We start from the raw sequence: 22,188 nt of genomic DNA on the forward strand, positions 1-22,188 counted from the left end.
ACTACCCATTTGACAAGGGACTAGTAACCAGAATATATAAGAAGCTCAAACAGCTCTATAGGAAAAAAACAATCTAATTAAAATATGGGCAAAGATTTGAACAGATTTTTCTCGAAGGAAGACATACAAATGACCAATAGGTATATGAAAATATGCTCAACGTCATGACAAGGGACTAGTAACCAGAATATATAAGAAGCTCAAACAGCTCTATAGGAAAAAAACAATCTAATTAAAATATGGGCAAAGATTTGAACAGATTTTTCTCGAAGGAAGACATACAAATGACCAATAGGTATATGAAAATATGCTCAACGTCACCAATCATCAGAGAAATGCACATCAAATCTATAATGAAATATCAACTCATCCCAGTTAAAATGGCTTTTATCAAGAAGACAAGCAATAAGAAATGTTTGTGAGGATGTGGAGAAAGGGAATACTGTTGGTGGGAATATAAATTAGTAAAGCCACTATTGAGAACAGAATGGAGGTTCCTCAAAAAACTAAAAATAGAGCTACCATATGATCTTGCAATCTCACTGCTGAGTATATGTCCAAAAAAAGAGGAAATCAGTATATTGAAGAGATATTTGCACTCATGTGTATTGCAGCACCACTTGGAATAGCCAGTATAGAAACAACCTAAGTGTCCATTAATGGATAAAGAAAATGTGGTACCTATAGACAATGGTATACTATTCAGCCATAAAAAGAATGAAATCCTGTCATTTGCAACAACATGGATGAAACTGGAAGTCTTATGTTAAGTAAAATAAGCCAGGCAAGAAAGAAATATTGCATGTTTTCACGTGTGGGAGCTTTAAAAAAAAAAGATGAACTCTTAGAGCTTGAGCATAGAATAATTGTTACTGGAGGGAAGGGTTGCAAGGATGACGGGGATAAAGTGAGGATGGTTAGTGAGTATAAAAATGCAGTTATATAGAATGAATAAGATCCAGTATTTGGTAGCATAATAGGGTGACTGTAGTTCACAATAATTTATTTTATATTTTGAAATAACTAAGAGTGAAATTAGAATGTTCCTAACACAAAGAAATGATAAATGTTTGAGATGGTGAATACCCCAACTATTCCAATTTGATTATTAGACCATTGTATGCCTGTATCAGAATTTCATATGGACCACGTAAATATATACAACTACTATGTACCCATGATGGTTAAAAATAACATTTAAAAAAGAGATAAAGTAATCATCGTCTGAAGCAGGAAACTTTTCTTGTCTAGAGGTAAAAATTTAACTTTCTAATTGAATTGCTGGCTTACTTTGCATATGAGTTACTTTCTAACTTAAATAACTTCATGTTTTACGATATCTGTGATACGAATAATCTCACACAGTTTTCAGAAGATGGTGACATTCTTGAGTTACTTCTCAGTCTTGATATAATAATTTCACGTCTAACTTTGAATTCTGTGGTGTGGTAGTGTGAAATGGTAAGTCTGTAAAATTTTGAAGAACTATAGCTTTTAATGCCATATATATCATAAACGTTGACATATGTTATTTATATAAACATGTATGATTGAAATCAAGTGAGTACATTATCCAAATTTACTTTTCTTTTACGGTCTTTTAGTAAAAAAAGTCCTCGATAATAATGTGGTGTCCTGATAATATAATAAGAATATGTGATATTTCTTGCAATCATGTTTGTTTTATAGAATGTAATCTGATTGAAGGGGAAGATCATGTAGAAGTAAATGGGGAAGTTTTTCAAAAGCCATTTGTAGAAAAGCCAGTCAGTGCAGAAGATCACAATGTTTACATTTATTACCCAACTTCTGCTGGTGGTGGAAGTCAAAGACTCTTTAGAAAGGTAAAACGTTTGTAACTTTTGTGTGAATACTCTTCTTTAGACATTGTTGTGTAAGTGTTATTAAAAGCAATCAAGCATTTAATTATGGTTAAATATTGAACTCTTGAAAATGTATCATTTAGAGGTAAATTTATAAAACTGATATACTTTGTTAGAAAGGCATGGCATCATTTTAGTATTTAATGTTGTTAAGCAGAATTTCTGCCTGCAGAATGCCAGGAAGGATACTTGACTTTTCCTTTCCCTCCCATTTTGTATATCTGTCAAACTAGAAATTCACTTAAACTGTAGCAGTCTTTTAGAATAATGGTCCAGAAAAATAACAGCTCATAGAAAAAGTAACACTGATAACTTTACATACCTGAAAGTACACTTAATTATACTCATAATAAAATAAATGCAAATCAAATCTAGCTATAATGACATTGTATTACTTTTTGGATTGACAAAGATAAAAAATATTGAACTAGTTGAGAAATAAGCACAAGGGCAAACATTGTTGGCAGAAATACGAAGTAGTGTAGCCTCTTAACAACATAATTTAGCAATGTATCAGAATGTAAAATGCATATACATGTATAAAAATTGATGAAAATTCAAATTAAGAACACAGTGAGATACCATTTTAACATCCATTAAAGTAGCAGGTATTAAGAAGCCTAACAGTAACAAGTGTAAACAAGGATGTAGAACAGTGAAAACTTACACATTGCTGATGAGACCCTACATTGTTAAAATAGTTGAGAAAGATTTTTCATTATCTTCACAAGTTGAATATGAGCACATTCTATCACCGAGCAGTTCCACTTTTATTATATACCTTAGGAACACTCATACAAGTTTGCTGTTGCGACACATAAGAACGTTGAAAGCAACGTTGTAATCACCAAAGCTTGGAAAACAACCTAAACATACATTGATAGGAGAATGGATAAATTCTGGTGTATTTATACAGTGGAAAATTCTAGAGTAGTAAAAATGAACAAGCTTACATGCAGCAACCTGGATGAATCTTAGGAATATAACTCTTACTGTTCATTGTATTTCTATACTCTTTAATATGTAAGTTATGGTAACAATAGAGACTACTATAGTGCCAAGTATGTAGTAAGTTTTGTTAATTATTTGTGGATTAAAAATGTATTTGAAAATGTCTAAGATGTAAATAGGTGGTTAATAAACTATTTGTCATTTTATCATAAAAATGAGGGAAATAATTTGCTTTTTTATATCGATGGACATCTTTTGTTTTCAGATTGGCAGTAGAAGTAGTGTTTATTCTCCAGAAAGCAATGTACGAAAAACAGGCTCATATATATATGAAGAGTTTATGCCCACAGATGGTACTGATGTTAAGGTAGGATTGATTAAAATAGATTTTAGTTTTATATTTCAAGTTTACCAATGATATCAGAAAAAGAAGTTAATCTTTAACTGTATCTAACCTTTATTCAGGATCTCTTTCTTTTTGATTAGGGATTCCTCATGTTTTGTACCATCAACATCTTTAGCAGTCTTAAGCCTAAAAAAGAGTCTTAAGACTCTTTTTTAAGAGTAGTGTTTTTAAATGCTTTAAACATGTAAGATTATGATGGAGACAAATTTTATTAAAATATAATAAAATATTTAAAAACCAACTTTGTGTTACACATAATAAGTCTTTAAAGGGGCATTAAATAATAAGATACCAGGGATAAAGGTCTAATAACCATCACAGTTTCCAAGCAGTGATTAGTGTAAGTGAGGTTTTGAGATCTGTGACAACTGTGATGTGATATAAAACATATCTGTCGTTTTAGTTGGTGACAAATAAGGTCTTAATTGCTTTACCTTCAGCCATTCTTTCTCTAACCGGAATGTTTTCTAAAGTATAAATCTGAGTATGAATCCTTAAAAGTTCTCTAGTGGATCCTTATTGACCACAGGATAATAACCAGATTCATAATCCTGCCATACAAGATATTTCAGTGTCCTCTGTTTGTCTTATAAACCTCATTTCTTACAGTATAAACTACATCAGATAACTTGCCAATACCTGAATACATCATGCTGTTCTTGCCTCTTTCTTTAACTTTTCTTCTCTTATCTGCACTCAGATTCATACCCTCACCCTTTTAAAGATTTTCTTTTGGGATTTTTTTTCCCCTATAATAGTTATTTGCATCTCTCATTTGTTAAACTAAAACAATTTGAAGACAGCAATCACATTGTATACATCCTAGTATTCCCTCATAATACTCAGTATAATAGTTCTCTATAGAGAATGAAACTTCACTCTACCAATTTTGCCATATAATGATTACTTACAACCTTTCCCAATGAACTGAAAATTTGGGCATGTAAAATAAAAAGATGTGTCTATTATTGCCTGGATTCAGAACTAGTTTTTAGTTATTGATTTTTACTGGATTTGTTGTCTGCTGGTTACACACACACACATACACACACATATGTATTTATACATTTATTTAACATTTTTGAAAGGTTTATACAGTGGGTCCAGATTATGCCCATGCTGAAGCTCGAAAATCTCCAGCACTTGATGGCAAGGTGGAACGAGACAGTGAAGGAAAAGAAGTAAGATATCCTGTTATTCTCAATGCACGAGAGAAATTAATTGCTTGGAAAGTCTGCCTTGCTTTTAAGGTAAGATGTTATACAAATCTATAGATCCTTATAAAGGTAAATTCTAATTTTCTTTTTTGACTAAGACATTATTGGTGCTTATAATTGGAGAAGTAAACTGAGAAAGTAATTAATACATCTGAATGGTTCATGTATTTTTCAAGGGATTCTTGTAGTGCCAGTATATTCTTTTGCATTATATAAAAGAAAACCTGGTCAGTTTATTCAGAAATTAAAATTACAGAAATGACTCAACTAATCAGTGTTTTAGGGTTATTGTCTAGTGTACTTTTTGAAACTGGCTTTAAGTGTTACTTTCATATAATTGGTAAGTTTTTTTGTTAAATGAAAACAGTTCTCAGTGGTCTAGCCCTGGTGATTGATTCTTTGGCCTAATATATGATAAAAGATGTTCATGAAAACAATATAAAAACATAACTTTCTGTTTTTTGTTTTTGTTTTTGTTTTTGTTTTTTTTGAGACAAGAGTCTTGCTGTCGCCCCGGCTGGAGTGCAGTGGCACGACCGGGTTCAAACTATTCTCCTGCTTCAGCCTCCAGAGTAGCTGGGATTACAGGCACCCACCACCACACCCGGCTAATTTTTGTATTTTCAGTAGAGAGGGGGTTTCGCCATGTTGGCCAGGCTAATCTCAAACTCCTGACCTCGTGATCCGCCCACCTCGGCTTCCCAAAGTGCTGGAATTACAGGTGTGAGCCACTGCACCCAGCCAAAAACATTTCTTAAAAAAAACTTTTTGACTTTTGACATTTGACTAATTCTCTCAATCTATATTGTTAGGTTTCTTCCTAACTACTATATAGTAAAGATTTAAATAGAAATAGTACAACCTTCATTTAATGAAGGATAAAAATTTTACCTTTTTGAAATCTTGCCTTGGATCTTTAACTTAACGGCTAGTATATATTACTGGCTATTAAACAATAAAGAATTACTTTGTGCCTTAATAATTTGAAGTGTCTTTCATGGAAGGAATGTTAGCCTGTAAATAAGTTTTAATAGCTTTATAGAAATCCTTTTATTATGCCAGGATTCTGAAAGCTGTGACAAAAAAATCACATTCTACTAATACCTGATGACTGAACATCAAATGTTAGATCAGAAAGTTCTTAGAGCCTGAGTGGCAAATTCATGCCTTTTGGCCATTTTCTTCTCCCAAATAAAGTAAGTTTATTACAGGTGTTCACGAATATGTGGTATTGGGGGTTTAAAAGATCACAGGATTTTGACTGGGTGTGGTGCCTCACACCCGTAATCCCAGCACTTTGGGGTTGCTGAAGTAGGTGGATTACTTGAGGCCAGGAACCCCAGACTCACCTGGCTCACATAGCAAAACCCTGTCCCTACTAAAAAACACAAAAATTAGCCTGGTGTGGTGGCACACGCCTGTAGTCCTAGCTACTTGGGTGGCTGAGGCACAAGAATTCCTTGAACCTGGGAAGTGGAGGTTGCAGTGAGCCAAGATTGTGCCACTGCACTCCAGCCTGGGTGACAGAGTGACACTACCTCTCAAAACCAAACAAAACAGATCACAGGATTTCCTCTGGAATATGTCCTCAAAACTGTTCTCCATATCCGCCCTCCCTCTTTTTTTTTTTGATTAACATGATGTAATTTCTGCTATTGCCAAGTTTATTGTTTTTTGTTTTTTTCAGATCCTTTAACAATTTTGCTTTTGTTTTTAAATTAGATGTTAATTGTAGAACTTTGTGATAGAATATATTATTTGGGGGCCTCTCTAGCCGCTTATGCATTATTGTTCTACATCTACTTTATGATAAAAGACTTAAATAATCATATAGCCTCTATAATGTATTTTCAGAGTACTCAAGTTACAAATAAATAATTTCTTTCATTTCTTATTGTGAAGTAAACCAATATATAGTAATATACTTTTAAGCATTTATAAAATTTGATATGTTCTGATACGACTAGAAAACTGTGAATCTTAATAATTTAAATTAAACCTTAAAGTTTATAACTTATTTTAAATAGCAAACAGTTTGTGGCTTTGATTTGTTACGGGCCAATGGACAGTCCTATGTCTGTGATGTCAATGGCTTCAGTTTTGTGAAAAATTCCATGAAGTATTATGATGACTGTGCAAAAATACTTGGGTAAGAATTTTTTAAATTTTCTTTTTACCTTCATATACTAGTTTTTCAGAAACCAAATAACTGTTAACATTAAATGGTCAGGTTTTTTTAAGCCTTCTAGAGTAAAGATCAGTGTTCATAAAATGATACCCCCGAAGACTATGCCAGATCCTGAATTATACTTTGGCTTATCAAAGACAGATTAATTTATGATCAGTATAGATGAAAACCTTTAACTTCATACGTTTACAAATACTATAACATGTTGATTATTAGTCAAAAGTTTATTTGTTAGAATACATTATTCCTCAAATTTTTGCCATGTAACTACAGTGGAAAAGGTTTTCTTCCACTTAATGGACAAAATTAGCATTCATGAAATAAATAAACAGAGTAAAATAGAAATATTTAGAATTCATGACTCTTTTGCATGACAATTCGTTCTACAAGCATATGTTACTTGATGATATTTTCATAAGATTGTCAAGTGAATGTAAAAAAAATATTGTAGGTAGAAATGCCGTTTTTATATTCTTCAACCTGTTTTCTTTATACTTTGATTCAGAAGACTAGCAAGGCAATAACTATTTTTAAGACATTTCCAGGTATATATGACAAATCCATAGGAAACTTACATTAAAAAATGTTCAATAATTGGAGCCAGCTTTTTTACTGGTTAAGTATCCCTTATCCACAATGCTTGGGACCAGAAGTGTTTTGGATTTCAGATTTTCAGATTAAGAACATTTAACCCATAGTATGTTTCAAAGATTTACAAACTTACCCTTAAAGTGATGTTAGGGAGAGTTTACTAAATTTTAGCATAAATAAATGCTAAATTTAAACAAAACCAAAAAGTAAACATTTTTCCATTTTTAACCTTATTGGTATAGTAGTGATTTGTTAAGATGAACACAATATTTATAGTAGCATTTTAGGTGTTCAATAAACTGATAAGAACTTATCAGTAGCCACACAGAAGAGACAATCTTGAATTTCAGAATGTATGTAATTAGATATGATGTAATTGTAGTGATTTATTTGAATCCAATGCTGATTGATATTTTAAAACTAAAGCAAATAATCTCAAATTTGTGAAATCCCATTGATGTGTCTAATACATCAATTTAGAACTGCTGATTTTTATTTTTTCTTGATCAGAATTTGATTCTGTGGGTTATTTTTTATGTGATGTAATCACTAGATATTTTAAGTCTTACGATTCTCTCTCATTATCGTTAAGTACCCAGTTTTGTCTTTTTTTTTTTTTTTTTTGAGACGGAGTCTCGCTCTGTCACCCAGGCTGGGGTGCAGTGGCCGGATCTCGGCTCACTGCAAGCTCCGCCTCCCGGGTTCACGCCATTCTCCTGCCTCAGCCTCCCGAGTAGCTGGGACTACAGGCGCCCGCCGCCTCGCCCGGCTAGTTTTTTGTATTTTTTAGTAGAGACGGGGTTTCACCGTGTTAGCCAGGATGGTCTCGATCTCCTGACCTCGTGATCCGCCCGTCTCGGCCTCTCACAGTGCTGGGATTACAGGCGTGAGCCACCGCGCCCGGCCAGTTTTGTCTTAAAATGTACTAATTTTAAGTATTTCCTTTTTTGTCTTGAAGAAATATTGTAATGCGAGAACTGGCTCCACAATTTCATATTCCGTGGTCAATACCCTTAGAAGCTGAAGATATCCCAATTGTACCAACTACATCTGGAACTATGTAAGTCTGAATTGTTTTAGAAATTGAGTTCCCCTTGTCATCTGTGCTATTAGGATAAAAATTAAATTTCCGAATGATGATTAGACACTTTACTGTGTATGATTTCATATGATTCAGCTTAAAGATAAAGTAGTAGATTATACGTATTTATAAGGGTCCACTAATTGTTACAAGTAAACTACTGAAACATGCCTGGATAATTATAGAATTGTTTAATCAAGCCATAAAAATAAAAAAGGTACCAATAGGTATGTTACTTAAAGGTTCACAGTGGTCTTACAACTTTTGCTCTCTCAAGTCATATCTTGCATAATTATACCAGTATTGCGAAAATGTTTCATAACATTCTATTACCGAAAATTCCTTTAAATTCATGTCAGTTGACTGAATGCTTTTTTTCCCACAACTTAGATATTTATATTAACATGTTAAATATCCTGAGATGTACTGATGATAGGGGGAACAAATTTTATTTTTAATCAGTATTTTTCATACTGATTTAACACAAAAGTGTTAAATAAAATTTTTTCAGGTAACTCAGCTGATATCCTGCAGGGTTATGTTCTGCAGTTCACACTTCAGCAAACACTAGATTATACCTCTTAATTCTAGCATGCTTCTAAGGTGATTTTATCTTCCAGTAATTTGAGTTTTAAATACTTGTTCTCCTTACATGGGCAAAACTTAGCAAATATATACATATAGCAACCATCATGTAAAGTTTTATTTTGATTTAATGAAGTCTCAGTCTGTAATGATCTAATGCTACAGAGCAGATATTTAATAAAGCTCAGAAATTGTAGTCCGTCTACTTTTATCCCAGAGTTAAGGTAGCCATTTCTAGAGAAGAAAAGGTTATATTCTATTATATAGCTTAATATCACCCCCCTCCCCCAGCTTCTTAAGTTCATTTTGAATTTCATTTCATAAAGTTAAAACTAGATAGTTGTAAGTATTATTCTTCGTGGGAAAGATCTTGAAATGGTAAAAGATGGCTCTAAATAAATGATTAAATGTTCATATTAATCTGAATTATACAACACAAATCTTTTTTAGAGAATTAAGAACATATATATTTTTTCATTTTAGGATGGAACTTAGATGTGTCATAGCTGTTATACGTCATGGGGATCGAACACCAAAACAAAAAATGAAAATGGAAGTGAGGCATCAAAAGTATGTTTTAAGATGAATAATTTAACATGCATGATATAATTTTAAGATTTCTGATAAGTGATCAACTCTTTTGATTAATACATCATATAGAAAAACTTTTATCTACCCTCTCTTGGCCATTTATATTTAAACCAGTGGATGCATACAAAATCCATTTAAAATATGTTCATTAGCATCTAAAATTATTGTGGCAATATTCATAAATATCATCAGTCTGCCCTGGCTTTCATTTATTGTCATAAAAGTGTTCTATTTAATCTTTGCTTATCACTCTCTTGTATTGCATTCTGAGAGTGAATAATCCCTCAGCCTTTTAGAAGAAAATTCGTAGAATGAAAGTTTCTGTTATTTCTATACAGTGTTTGATTTGGAGATGATAAAATTTGAAAACCCTGAACCATTAAGTATGTGTTGACACAAGTAATTTTCAATGTGTATGCAATGACTTCAGAAAATATATAATATTATGAACTATAATTGTATGTTTGGTTTCCGTGAAAAAACTTTGAAAAGTAGTATGGTGATTACTAGTTTGGTATCATTTAGGAAAGTACTAAGTTTTATCAGTCAAAGTTGAGCAGCAACATGTATAGTGAAAGAGGAAACACAGTACTTGAAATCCTTAGATCCCAAGTTCTAGTCCCATAGCTTATCATTTATTATTTGTTAGTTTAAACATATATTGGTAATGTTAATTATTGCAAGTGACTAACAGTGTTCTGTCTTTTTTTATAAGATTTTTTGATCTTTTTGAAAAATGTGATGGATATAAATCAGGGAAATTAAAACTCAAAAAACCAAAACAGTTACAGGCAAGTGTATTTGCTTTCTTGTTTAGTTTTAAATTTTTTAATGGTAAAATTACATAAAAATTCAATTTTCTGTTACTTTATTTTATAGGAAGTGCTAGATATTGCACGACAGCTTCTTATGGAGCTGGGACAAAATAATGATTCTGAAATTGAAGAAAACAAGCCAAAACTTGAACAACTTAAGACTGTATTAGAGATGTGAGTATCTTTTTGAAACCCTTAATCGCGATACTACATATAGCTCTTCTTTTTCATGTATGTGATTTTCCATTTTAATTACTTTCACAGTCTGATCTTTTTACTCTTTGTTACTATAGTTGAGACGTGAAGGAAAATCTAATGTGAAAAAAATAGATTGTTGTATTGAAGGTTTTAGCTCTGGTTTTAATTTAGGTGAGAAGATTAAACAAGGACATCAGATTTGTGTCTTCTGTGAAATACTGCTTAGAATCAAGGCCACATTGCTAACTTGACCATAGATTCATTGCAGTTTAAATATAAAAAATTTGAGCTTTGCCTTAATCAAGTAAAATGGATACCCATCAATATTCCTGTTATAGCTTTACATTTTTAACCTCTTATAATCTTATTTCCTTTATTTCTTAAAACACATACATCTGTGTTTTTACATATTTCTGTACTTTATCTCTTCAGAGTTGTCTTTTTTTTTTTTTTTTGAGACAGGGTCTTATTCTGTCACCCAGGCTGGAGTCAGTGGTATGATCTCAGCTCACTGCAACCTCCCCCTCCCAGGTTCAAGCGATTCTCGTGCCTCAGCCTCCCAAGTATCTGGGACCACAGGTGCACGCCACCATGCCTGGCTAAGTTTTGTATTGTTAGTGGAGACGGTTTCACCATGTTGGCCGGGCTGGTATTGAACTCCTGACCTCAAGTGATCCGCTCACCTTGGCCTCCCAAAGTGCTGGGATTACAGGCTTGAGCCATGGCACCCATGCCTGTAATTTTTAGAAAAACATTTTTGTTTTTAATGTGGTTAGAATGATTATATGGTGCAATTTTTTTTTTTTTTTTTTGGCTAGAATATTTTGAAGAATTAAACAGGCGATTACAGATAAAAGGGAGCATGAATATGTGAGATTTAGTTTTTCCCTACATTGTCTATTCTGCTTATCATTTTATTTTTCAGGTATGGTCATTTTTCTGGAATAAATCGTAAGGTTCAGTTGACCTATCTCCCTCATGGTTGTCCTAAAACATCTAGTGAAGAGGAGGGTATGTCATTCTTAATGCTTATACAGTAGTTTTATTTATATGTAGTAACTTGTTATTCACTGTTGATTACTTTTGGACCATCTTTTGCTTCGTAGTTTAGGACTGGCATGGTGAGGAAAAATAAAGTGGAATTATCTTAGCTATGCTTCCTTTAAATAAAGGATACATTTTTACATCACCTATTCTTTAAATAAAGGATAGATTTTATTATTTTGAAAACTGCATAGGACTTCCTTTTAACTGTGAGATTGTTTCAGAAAACGTATTTATTTATAACTGTTATTTAATGGGCCCCTTACATCACCTTTTGATAGCAGAGGGCAGAGTATCTAAGAAGAAAGCCCAAGAAGTACAAAAAGACTTTGAAAAAATATACAATTAACCTGTTTTTAAAATAAATGGATATTTTCTTCCACCCAGTAAACCAGAGTAAGTGTTTAAACAAGTTTGGTCTCCTAAGAGCAGTTAGTATCCACATTTATAAATACATTTACCTTACAAAAGAAAAGGGTAGGGATTGAGGAAGTCATTTCATAGAGAAATGCAGATGACCAATAAAATGATAATAATAAGAATCTGTCTTGCCTATCATATTGGCAAAGTACTTTCTTCATTTCTGTTTTAAACTGGTAATAAAATGTGCTGATGAGAATTCATTGAGACAGGATTTCAGTCTATAGTAGAAGTATAAATTGGCACAGTTTTTTGAAATGTAATTTGGCAGTATATCAAAAACTTCAAAAGATGTTCTTATGCTTTGACCTGAATTCTGCTTATCAGAATCTAACCCAAAGAAGTAATCAGATGTTCAGGGAAAGATTGATCTATAGGGATATTCATAGTGGTATTACTTATAGTAGCAAAAATTAAAGTAATGATTATCTTAAATGCAGACACAAATTTATAATAATTTTTACATATATATATTTTAACATTTGATATATTGCTCTTATCACATTTTGTGGTTAATAGTAATACAGGTTAATTTTCTATATCTTAGTATTTATCATCAAAAACATTCTGTAAACAAATAATTTAAAAAGTTAGGTAACTAACTTTCCTTCCGTAAATTAATATTGATCTATATGACAAAGCTCACAGAACTGCTGACTAGCTGCAGGTGAAGGGGTGATTTCCTCTCACCTTTTAAAGAATCATTATTAAGTTCTTTTAGTGCTTATAATGCTTATTTTTGAATTACTTTTTTTTCAGAACCCGACACAGATCTTAATATCATGAAAAGGAGTAGGTCAAAATTAAGTACAGAAACTCATTAACTTATAGTATTTTCTTTGTCCAAGAAAATACTTTGATGTGTAACATGCAGAGATTCCACAAGTTCAAATTTAAAAAGCTGCTCTTGATTACCTTTTGTTTGCATAAAATTTATTAGATTGTATGAAATTTATTAGATTGCATAAAATTTAAATTAGAATAAATGTTAGGCTCTGTCATCTCACATCTTCCTAAAAATGATGCAAATCACCGATTTCCAATCTTAAAAACGTGTATCTGGCCGGGCGCAGTGGCTCACGCCTTAATCCCAGCACTTTAGGAGGCCGAGGTGGGTGGATCACTTGAGGTCAGGAGGTCGAGACCAGCCTGGCCAACATGCTGAAAACCCCGTCTCTACTAAAAAGACAAAAATTAGCCAGGCGCCTGTAGTCCCAGTTACTCAGGAAGGTGAGGCAGGAGAATTGCTCAAACCTGGGACGCAGAGGTTGCGGTGAGCCGAGATCTTGCCACTGCACTCCAGCCTGGGCGACCAAGCGAGACTCTGTCTCAAAAAACAAAAAACAACAACAACAAAATATATATCTTCTTCACTTCAACTAATGTATTTTCTTTTATGGGACAGCACTGAAAAGGGTGCTTGATAGCAAGGCACATAAAACCTGGATTCTGGCATCAAGGAGCTGTCAATCCAGCAGACATAGCACAACTAAATTAAGTACACTGAAGAAATTACTATGAAAACAGGCAAGGGAGAAACGTTACATCCCTGAAGAAAATTGGGAGGCATTTTTCTAAAGTATGAGAGAGATTTTCAAATTTCAGTAAGATTTAAACAGGAATAGCAAGGGAGTATTCCTTACCGAAGCACTGCCTACAAACAGCATTAAGGGACATATATGCAACAACATTTAAGGAAGAAAATATCCTACATATGGGCCATATTTCACCACAGAAGAGAGCACAGACAAAAAATTAATCTTAAGTCTGTTTAAAAAAAAAACTTAACATTTGTTTTATTCATTCATATGTGTCATAGACAGCCGAAGAGAAGAACCATCTTTACTTCTGGTTCTAAAATGGGGAGGTGAATTAACTCCTGCAGGCAGGGTCCAGGCTGAAGAACTTGGAAGAGCTTTCAGGTGTATGTATCCTGGAGGTCAAGGTAAATCTTAGAGTTTTCTTTAATTTGACTAATTTCATAAATTGTATTTTGAAATCCTCATTTTTGATGTTATTAAATATTTATAGAAATACAATGAAATGAAAATATAGCTGAAGTGATTTGAGGATTTATTTTCAGGAGATTATGCAGGATTTCCTGGTTGTGGTTTACTTAGATTACATAGCACCTACAGACATGACCTCAAAATATATGCCTCTGATGAAGGACGAGTCCAGATGACTGCAGCTGCTTTTGCAAAGGTACAAATAAGTTTTTTTTAGAATTACTAGAGTTTTTAATCTAATACTGCATCTTAAAACATTTTTGGCTGTACGCAGTGGCTTACACCTGTAATCCTAGCACTTTGGGAAGCTGAGGTGGTCAGATCACTCGAGCCCAGGAGTTTGAGACCAGCCTGGGCAACATGACGAAACCCTGTCTCTACAAAAAAATTGAAGAAAAAAAAATGAGTCAGATGTAGGAGGCTGAGGTGGGAGGGACCACCTGAGCCCAGGAGGTCAAGGCTACAATGAGCCAAAATCACGCCACTGCACTCTACCCCAGGCAACAGTGTGAGACCCTTGTCTCAAAAAAAAAAAAAAAAAAAAAAATTTTAACTAAGGAATATTTAAAAATTCTGTATTTGGAACTTTCAAGTAAAACCCTAAAATGACAATAATCAATTGTCATATTAATAAAGTTTATTTACTGTAAACTTTATACCTTATGAAAATCAATATGTAACAAATATTATTTTACATATTAATTTTTTAAATTCGTGTTTTCTTTATTTAATATGCTTAGGGGCTTTTAGCTTTGGAAGGAGAGCTTACGCCCATTCTTGTTCAAATGGTGAAAAGTGCAAATATGAACGGTCTTTTGGATAGTGATAGTGACTCTTTGAGCAGTTGTCAGCAACGTGTGAAGGCAAGGCTTCATGAAATACTTCAGAAAGACAGAGATTTTACTGCTGAAGATTATGAAAAGGTGGGTCTTAGCAAACTCTTTTATATTGTGAAATATTACACACACACACAGAAAAGTGATAACTGCATAAAACATAAATGTAGAGCTTATTGTATTATAAAGCTAATACACATGTTATCATCCTCCAAGTAAAGAAATAGAACATTGGAACAACTTTGGCTTCTGTATGCCCCTTCCCAATCGCAACCCATTCCCTACCTCCTCAAAAAAACTACTGTCCTGACTTTTTATATTCTTTTCATATCCAGAATACTTACTTGGATAATGAGTATAGTCTCTAACCAGTGTAGTCTCATTTTGGCTTTTTTCTAACTTTAAATCTATTGATTTTAATTGACAAATTAAAATTATATATGTTTATAACACAACATGTTTTAAAGTATATATGCATTGTGAAATGGCTAACTCAAGCTAATTTATGTATTACCTCACATCCTTATATTTTTGTGACAAGAACATTTGAAATCTACTCTCAGCAATTTTCAAGGATAAAATACATTGCTATTACTATAATCACAATGTTGTACAATAGAGCTCCTGAACTTATTCCTTTTATCTAACTGAACTTGTGTATCGCTTGACCAACATCTTCCCAACTCCTTCCTTTTCCAGCCTCTGGTAGCCATCATTTTACTCTGCCTCTGAGTTTAACTTTTTTAGATTCTACATATAAATGAGATTACACATATTTGTCATTCTGTGCCTGGCTTATTTCACTTAACATAATGTCTTCTAGGTTCATCCATGTTGTTGCTAATGATAGGATTTCCTTCTTTTTAAGGCTAGATGATGATATTTCATTGTGTATATATACTACACTTCCTTTATTCGTTCATCTGTTATTGGACAGGTTGATTCCAGATCTTATCTATTGTGAACAGTACTACAATAAACATAGGAATGCAAATATCTCCTTGACATATGATTCCATTTCCTTTAGTTATATACCTAGCATTGGGATTGTTGGATCATATGGTAGTTCTGTCTTCAGTTTTTTGAGCAATGTTCATACTGTTTTCTATAGTGGCTCTACAATATTAATTTACTTTGGCTATTTTTTAAGGTTCATATAATAGAACATGTTCTATTTTGTATTTGACTTCTTTAATATTTTATTTGTGAAATTCAACCATAGTAAGTAATGGTCATAGTTAGTTAATAATCATTGCTGTGTTTGTTGTATTCCATTTCAGGGTTGGCAGAACTTTTCTGTAAGACACCAGATAGTAAATATTTTATTAAAAAAAATTAGACTTTGCAGTCCAAATATGGTCTGTGTTGCTTTTTTTTTTTTTTTTAACTGCCTTTTAAGCAAGTAAAAACCATTCTTAGCCCATGGCCTGTGTGACAGGCCACATTTGACCTGCAGGCTATAGTTTGTTGACCCATGTACTATTTTATGAACATATTACAATTTATATATGCTTTATATTATTGTTAGAGTTTTGGACTGTTAGGATTAAAGTTGCCATGAATACCCTTGTATGCCACCTGTGCAATGAGCATACATTTCTCTTGGGTATATTGTAGGAGTGGAATTATTGTGACCATGGTATGCTTATTTACAATGTTAGTAGGTGATGTCAAACTGTTTTCTAATGCCATTGAGCTAATTTACAGTCCCACCAGAGGTCCATGATAGTTGTCATTGCTTCACATATTCTCCATTCTTGGGATTCTCAGATGATTCCATTTTGGCCATTCTGGTGGATATACCTAGAATTCACTTTATTGTGGCTTCAGTGTCTGTTGACCATTTAAATATCCTCTTGAATGAGGACAAGTCTCTTGTCTTTTTTCTATGAATTGTCTATGTTTTTCTTCTTGAATGGCAGAAGTTCTTTATTCTGGATATGAGCTCTTTGTTATATGTAGATAACACCACCTACTCTGAGCCTTCATGTTGTCATGATTCTTTTCTTTTCTTTCTTTTTTTTTTTTTTGTTTTTTGTTTTAGAGAAAGGGTCTTGCTTCATGACCCAGGCTGGAGTACAGTGGTATGATCATAGCTCACTGTGGCCTAAAACCCCTGGGCTCAGGCGATCCTCCTGCTTCAGCGTCCTGAGTAGCTGAGATTACAGGTGCATGCCACCATGCTCAGCTAACTTTTTAAATTTTTGTAGAGACTGGGTCTCACTGTATTGCCAAGGCTAGTCTCGAACTCTTGGCCTCAAGTGATCCTCCTGCCTTGACATCCCAAGGCTTTGGAATTACAGGCATGAGCCACCAAGCCCAGCCAGTAATATCTTTTGATAAGCAGAAGTTCTAGTTTTTCATGATTTCCAAGTTCATTTTTTTCCCCTTATGGTCAATGCATTTTAATACATTGTCAGGATATCTTTTTCTGACTAGAGGCCATAAGGGGTATATATATATATATTCATTCTATAAATTTACTGTTTTGCTCTTCACATTTATCAGCAATCCAGATAAAATTGACTTTTATGTGTGCTATCAACTAAGAATATCAAGGTTGATATTTCCCCTAACTATATGTACATCTGGGTGTCCCAGCAGAACATACTGAAAAGACTGTTCTTTCCCACTACTCAGAAGTACCGTCTTTATTATATATGTGTAATCGGTTTCTAGACCCTGTATTCTGTTTGTTGATCCTTGTGCCAATGAATAATATCTCCCAACATGCAAATGGATCCTTCTTCAAGTGTTTCTTGGCCTTTTTTTTTTTTTTTTTTTGCATTTTCATGTAAATTTTAAAACAAGCTGGTCAAAAATACTGTTGGGATTTTTTATTTAGGTTACATTATATCTGTAGTTTGTGCAAATTTACATTTTTTTCTCTAATCTTTTAATCTGTGAATGTGTAGCTCATTTATTTAGATATTCTTTAATATCTTTCAATAATGTTTTATAATTTACTTCACAGAGTTCTTGTGCATCTTCGTTAGATTTAGGCTGAGGTGATTGATATTATGCAATTATAAATGGCCCCTCTTTAAAAGTTTCATTCTCTGTTGTTGGTGTGTAGAAATATAATTAGTTTTAAAATATTGAGATTATAGGCATCAACCTTGTTGAACTCATTAGTTCTAATAATTTATCTAGATTTGTTTGATTCTTTAACAGCACATCCATATGTTTTTTGCTTTTCCAATCTTTGTTTTTTAAAAATTATTTTTCTTGCTTTCCATAGCTAGGACCCTCAAAACAATATTAAGTAAAAGTAGCATTTCTAGTAACACTGGACATTAAATATAAAGTTTTCTCTAGATATTGTATATAGCTGCCCTTCTTCAAAATAAGGAAATTTCATTGTTTCTATTTGGCCAATAGATTATAAAAACTTACTGAACTTTGTCATATTTTCTTTCATCTATTACATCATACAGTTTTTTTGAATGTGAAACTAACTTTAGTTCTAGAATATCCTCAACTTTTCCATGTATGATCTTTTTCATTCATATCACTGATTTTAGTTTGCTGATATTTTTGGTTAGGAATTTTGATCTATGTTCATGAGTCAGATTGGCCTTTACTTTTTTATTTTTGTTGTGTCTTTTATTTCAATGTCAGGATTATGCTAGTCTTGTAAAATTAGTTAGGAAATACTTCCTATTTGAGGGGAATAGTATATGTACAAATATTTCATTAAATTTTTGGTAAACTTTATTGGTAAATAGTATGGTAATTCCTGTGGGTGTTTTCTTTGTGGGAAAGTTTCTAATTATGGATTTCAGAATAGTTTAGTACTTCTCAGTTATGTTTATGTCAGTATTAAATTGCATTTTTTAGAAGTTTGTTCATAATTTCCTCTTTAATTTCTTTGTAATTTGTGTAGGATCTATAGAGATGTCCCTTTTTCTTTCATAACATTATACTTTTTTCCTTTTTTTCTTGATCAGTTTCACCATGGTTGATTAGTTTATTAGTCCTTTCAAAGAACCATTGTTTAGATTTGTTAGGTCTCTGAATTATATGCTTATTTTCCATTTGATTAATTCTCATTGCTTAGTATTTTATTTCTTCTACCTCTCTAGTTTTATTTTGCTATTTTTCTGATTCTCAAAATTAATAACACCAGGTGAATACTTACTAAGTTATTAATGGTCTGTCTTTTACAAAATATGCACCCTAGGCCGTAAATTTTCCTTTATGCACTCTTTTGACTGGAGTCATTTATTATATTCATAAATATAAATATTTCCAACGGAGAAACAGCCTTAAATTCTAGACTCACTTTCTGGATCACTGACCTTTGAGTTTGCTTCCATAATTCTTTACCATCTTGTTATTTCACAGATTCCTTAAAACATAAGTATAGAAATTCTTTGCCCAGAATTTTTACTTACCTTCAGTGGATATTTTGGTCCAAGCTACCTAGTTTATTATAACCAGGAGTAGAATTGCACTTTATATTTTTTTATATTTGTAGAAACTTACTTAATGTGGTTAAATAACTTGCCAAGCTAAATGTCAAAACTGGAATGTGAAACTATATTTTTATTGATGGCTTTTATTAAATTCAAAAAAAAGAAATTATTACAAAGGCATAATAGGATAGTGGTTGAGAGCACCAGTCTGTAGCCAGACTACCTGCATTTGAGTCCTACTCCTTCACATCCTAGTGGTTTGATCTTAAGCAAGTAGCTTAACCTCAGGTAAGTAACTCATCTGGGAAAAGAAAATAATAGATGCCTAGAGTTATTACATGTAAATATATGTCAAGTGGTCAGAACTATATTCACATATGTTAAGAGAGTCAGCAGATTGACATCAAATTCTATTAAGTTAGAGTATTTCTGCTAAATTTTCTTTAATGATAATGACAGCTAAGGTTTAATATTTTTTAACATGAATTGAGTCTTTTACTTCCTCCCTGATCTTACTACTATACAGTTCACCCTTAGACAATATTGGAGTTAGAAGTGCCAGTTCCCCTCACAGTAAAAAAAATTAGTGTTTAACTTTTGACTCTGCAAAAACTTAACTACCAAGTTAAGCCTACCTCTGACTAGAAGCCTTAGCAATAATGTGAACAGTGAACATATATGAAGGGTCTTCAAAAGTTAGTGGAAAATGCTCATTATGCAAAAACTATACAAAAATTTCAATTTTTTTTATAGTAAAATAAACTCGTATTAACTTGTTATAAAATGTCTGAACAGGATTTAGTTTGAGGCACTAACAAGAGTAAGACATCAGTTTGAAGAGAGCCCCTGTGAGGGCAACATGAATTCTGCTAAAATTGAAACAAGAACAAACAGCAAATTTATGGCAAAGCTTAAGCAAAAAAAATGGTGAAATCATTGATACTTTACAAAAAGTTTATAGGAACAGTTTCCCAAAGAAATCAGCAGTATACAAATGGATAACTCGTTTTAAGATGGGACAAGATGATGTCAAAGATGAAGCCCTCAACGGCAGACCATCTACATCAATTTTGCAAGGAAAAAATTAATCTTGTTCATGCCCTAATTGAAGAAGACCAATAATTAACAGCAGAAACAATAGTCAGTACCATAGACATCTCAGTTGATTCAACTTACACAATTCTGACTGAAAAATTAAAGTTGCGCAAACTTTCTGCTTGATTTGGAGTACCAGAACCATTGTGCTCAGATCAGCTATAGATAGTAGCAGAGCTTTCAATGGAAATTTTAAACAAGTGGGATGAAGATCCCGAAGCATTTCTTTGAAGAATTGTAACAGAAGATGAAACTGGTTTTACCAGGATGACCCTGAAGACAAAACGCAATCAAAGCAGTGGCTACCAAGAGGTAGAATTGGTCCAGTCAAAGCAGAAACAGACTGGTCAAGAGCAGAGGTCATGGCAGTAGTTTTTTGGGACTCTCAAGGCATTTTGCTTCTTGACTTTCTGGAGGGCTGAAAAGCAATAACATCTGCTTATTATGAGATTGTTTTGAGAGAGTTAGCCAAAGCATTAGCAGAAAACACCCACAAAATCTTCACTACAGAGTCCTCCATCGTGGCAATGATCCTGCTTATTCCTCTCAGAAAAGGGCAGTTTTGCAAGAGTTTCAGTGGGAGATCGTTAGGAATCTACCTTGTGGTCCTGATATGGCTCCTTCTGACTTCTGTTTGTTTTCTAATCTTAAAAAAAAATTTAAGGGGCACTCATTTTTCTTCAGTTAATGTAAAAAGTCTGCATTGACATGGATAAATTCCCAGGATCCTCAGTTTTTTTAGGAATAGACTAAATGGCTGGTATCATTGCTTACAAAAGTGTCTTGACCCTGACAGACCTTGTGTTGAGAAATAAAGTTTTTTACTTTTATCTTTTAATTCAATTTTTTTCACATACTTTTTGGAAGTTCCCCAATATTTTGTATATGTATTCCATACTCTAGTCCTACAATAGAGTGAACTAGAGAAAAGAAAATGTTAAGAAAATTCTAAAGTGAGCTAGAGGAAAGAAAATGTTATTAAGAAAATTATAAGGAAGAGAAAATATATTTACTATTCCTTAAGGGGAAGTATATCATCTTAGAGGTCTTCATCTTTATTTTCACACTGAGTAGGCTGAGAAGAAGGAGGAAGACGAGGGGTTAGTCATGCTGTCTTAAGGGTGGAAGAAGTGAAGGAGGTGGAAGGGGAGGCAGGAGAAACAGTACATTTTGGTGTAACTTTTAGGGAAAAACCCTGCATATATGTATGTGGTCCTTTGCAGTTCAAACCTGTGGTGTTCAAGGGTCAACTGTATTTTGTGGTCATTTTAATTTCTGCTATGGAATTATTCTCCAGCTACTGGAAAATTTTGTATATGTATATTGTTTTCTTAGACAATTAGGCATAACCACATATAAAATATATACTTTACTCATTTGTAGCTTACTCCATCTGGAAGCATTTCTCTTATCAAATCAATGCATTTAATTAAAAATCCTGTGAAGACCTGTGATAAAGTTTATTCCTTAATTCAGAGTTTGACTTCTCAAATCAGACATCGAATGGAAGATCCCAAATCATCAGGTAAATATGTTTTTCTTAGAGCATAGAACAAATAAAAGTTACTATTCAATTAAGCGTTTTAAAATATGATGCACCAATCTTATTTTAAGAAATAAGCCTTTCTTGAGAGCTATGTGTAGTATGAGTTAATATATATCAAGCAAAAAAGAATGGCTAAGTTATAGTGGTTTTTATCTATGACAGCATGAAAGATAAAATATTATCATTTGATTATATTATGCAGCATTGCCATATAGTTAAGCAGTGAGTAGACAGGGTAATAAGAAGGAGCAAGCAATAGGAAAGTGATCTAGGCTCTGGCCCCAAAGCTTAGTTGGTTAGTAACTTAGACAACT

At 33.0% G+C, this 22,188-nt stretch overlaps 1 protein-coding gene across 39 annotated transcripts in view; it reads left to right on the top strand.

Moving 5' to 3' along the window:
* Positions 1-22,188, top strand: part of PPIP5K2 (diphosphoinositol pentakisphosphate kinase 2) — a 77,674-nt gene that overhangs the window by 19,323 nt on the left and 36,163 nt on the right. For 30 of the 39 annotated variants that reach the window (XR_012413995.1, XR_012413993.1, XR_012413994.1 and 27 more), the window contains 13 exons: positions 1,690-1,844; positions 3,100-3,201; positions 4,329-4,490; positions 6,485-6,606; positions 8,195-8,296; positions 9,386-9,472; positions 10,209-10,288; positions 10,377-10,482; positions 11,432-11,517; positions 13,790-13,915; positions 14,054-14,175; positions 14,720-14,902; positions 21,712-21,853. Coding sequence is in view for 36 of the 39 variants with exons in the window: in XM_073993994.1 (XP_073850095.1) it covers positions 1,690-1,844; positions 3,100-3,201; positions 4,329-4,490; positions 6,485-6,606; positions 8,195-8,296; positions 9,386-9,472; positions 10,209-10,288; positions 10,377-10,482; positions 11,432-11,517; positions 13,790-13,915; positions 14,054-14,175; positions 14,720-14,902; positions 21,712-21,853 (1,575 nt within the window). In the remaining 3 variants the exon portion in view is untranslated. The remainder of the gene's footprint in view (positions 1-1,689; positions 1,845-3,099; positions 3,202-4,328; positions 4,491-6,484; positions 6,607-8,194; positions 8,297-9,385; positions 9,473-10,208; positions 10,289-10,376; positions 10,483-11,431; positions 11,518-13,789; positions 13,916-14,053; positions 14,176-14,719; positions 14,903-21,711; positions 21,854-22,188) is intronic. The other 9 variants (XM_073993981.1, XM_065546612.2, XM_073993986.1 and 6 more) reach the window with 1 other exon arrangement.

Source organism: Macaca fascicularis, chromosome 6, assembly GCF_037993035.2.
Source record: "Macaca fascicularis isolate 582-1 chromosome 6, T2T-MFA8v1.1".
NCBI classification, from domain to species: Eukaryota; Metazoa; Chordata; class Mammalia; order Primates; family Cercopithecidae; genus Macaca; species Macaca fascicularis.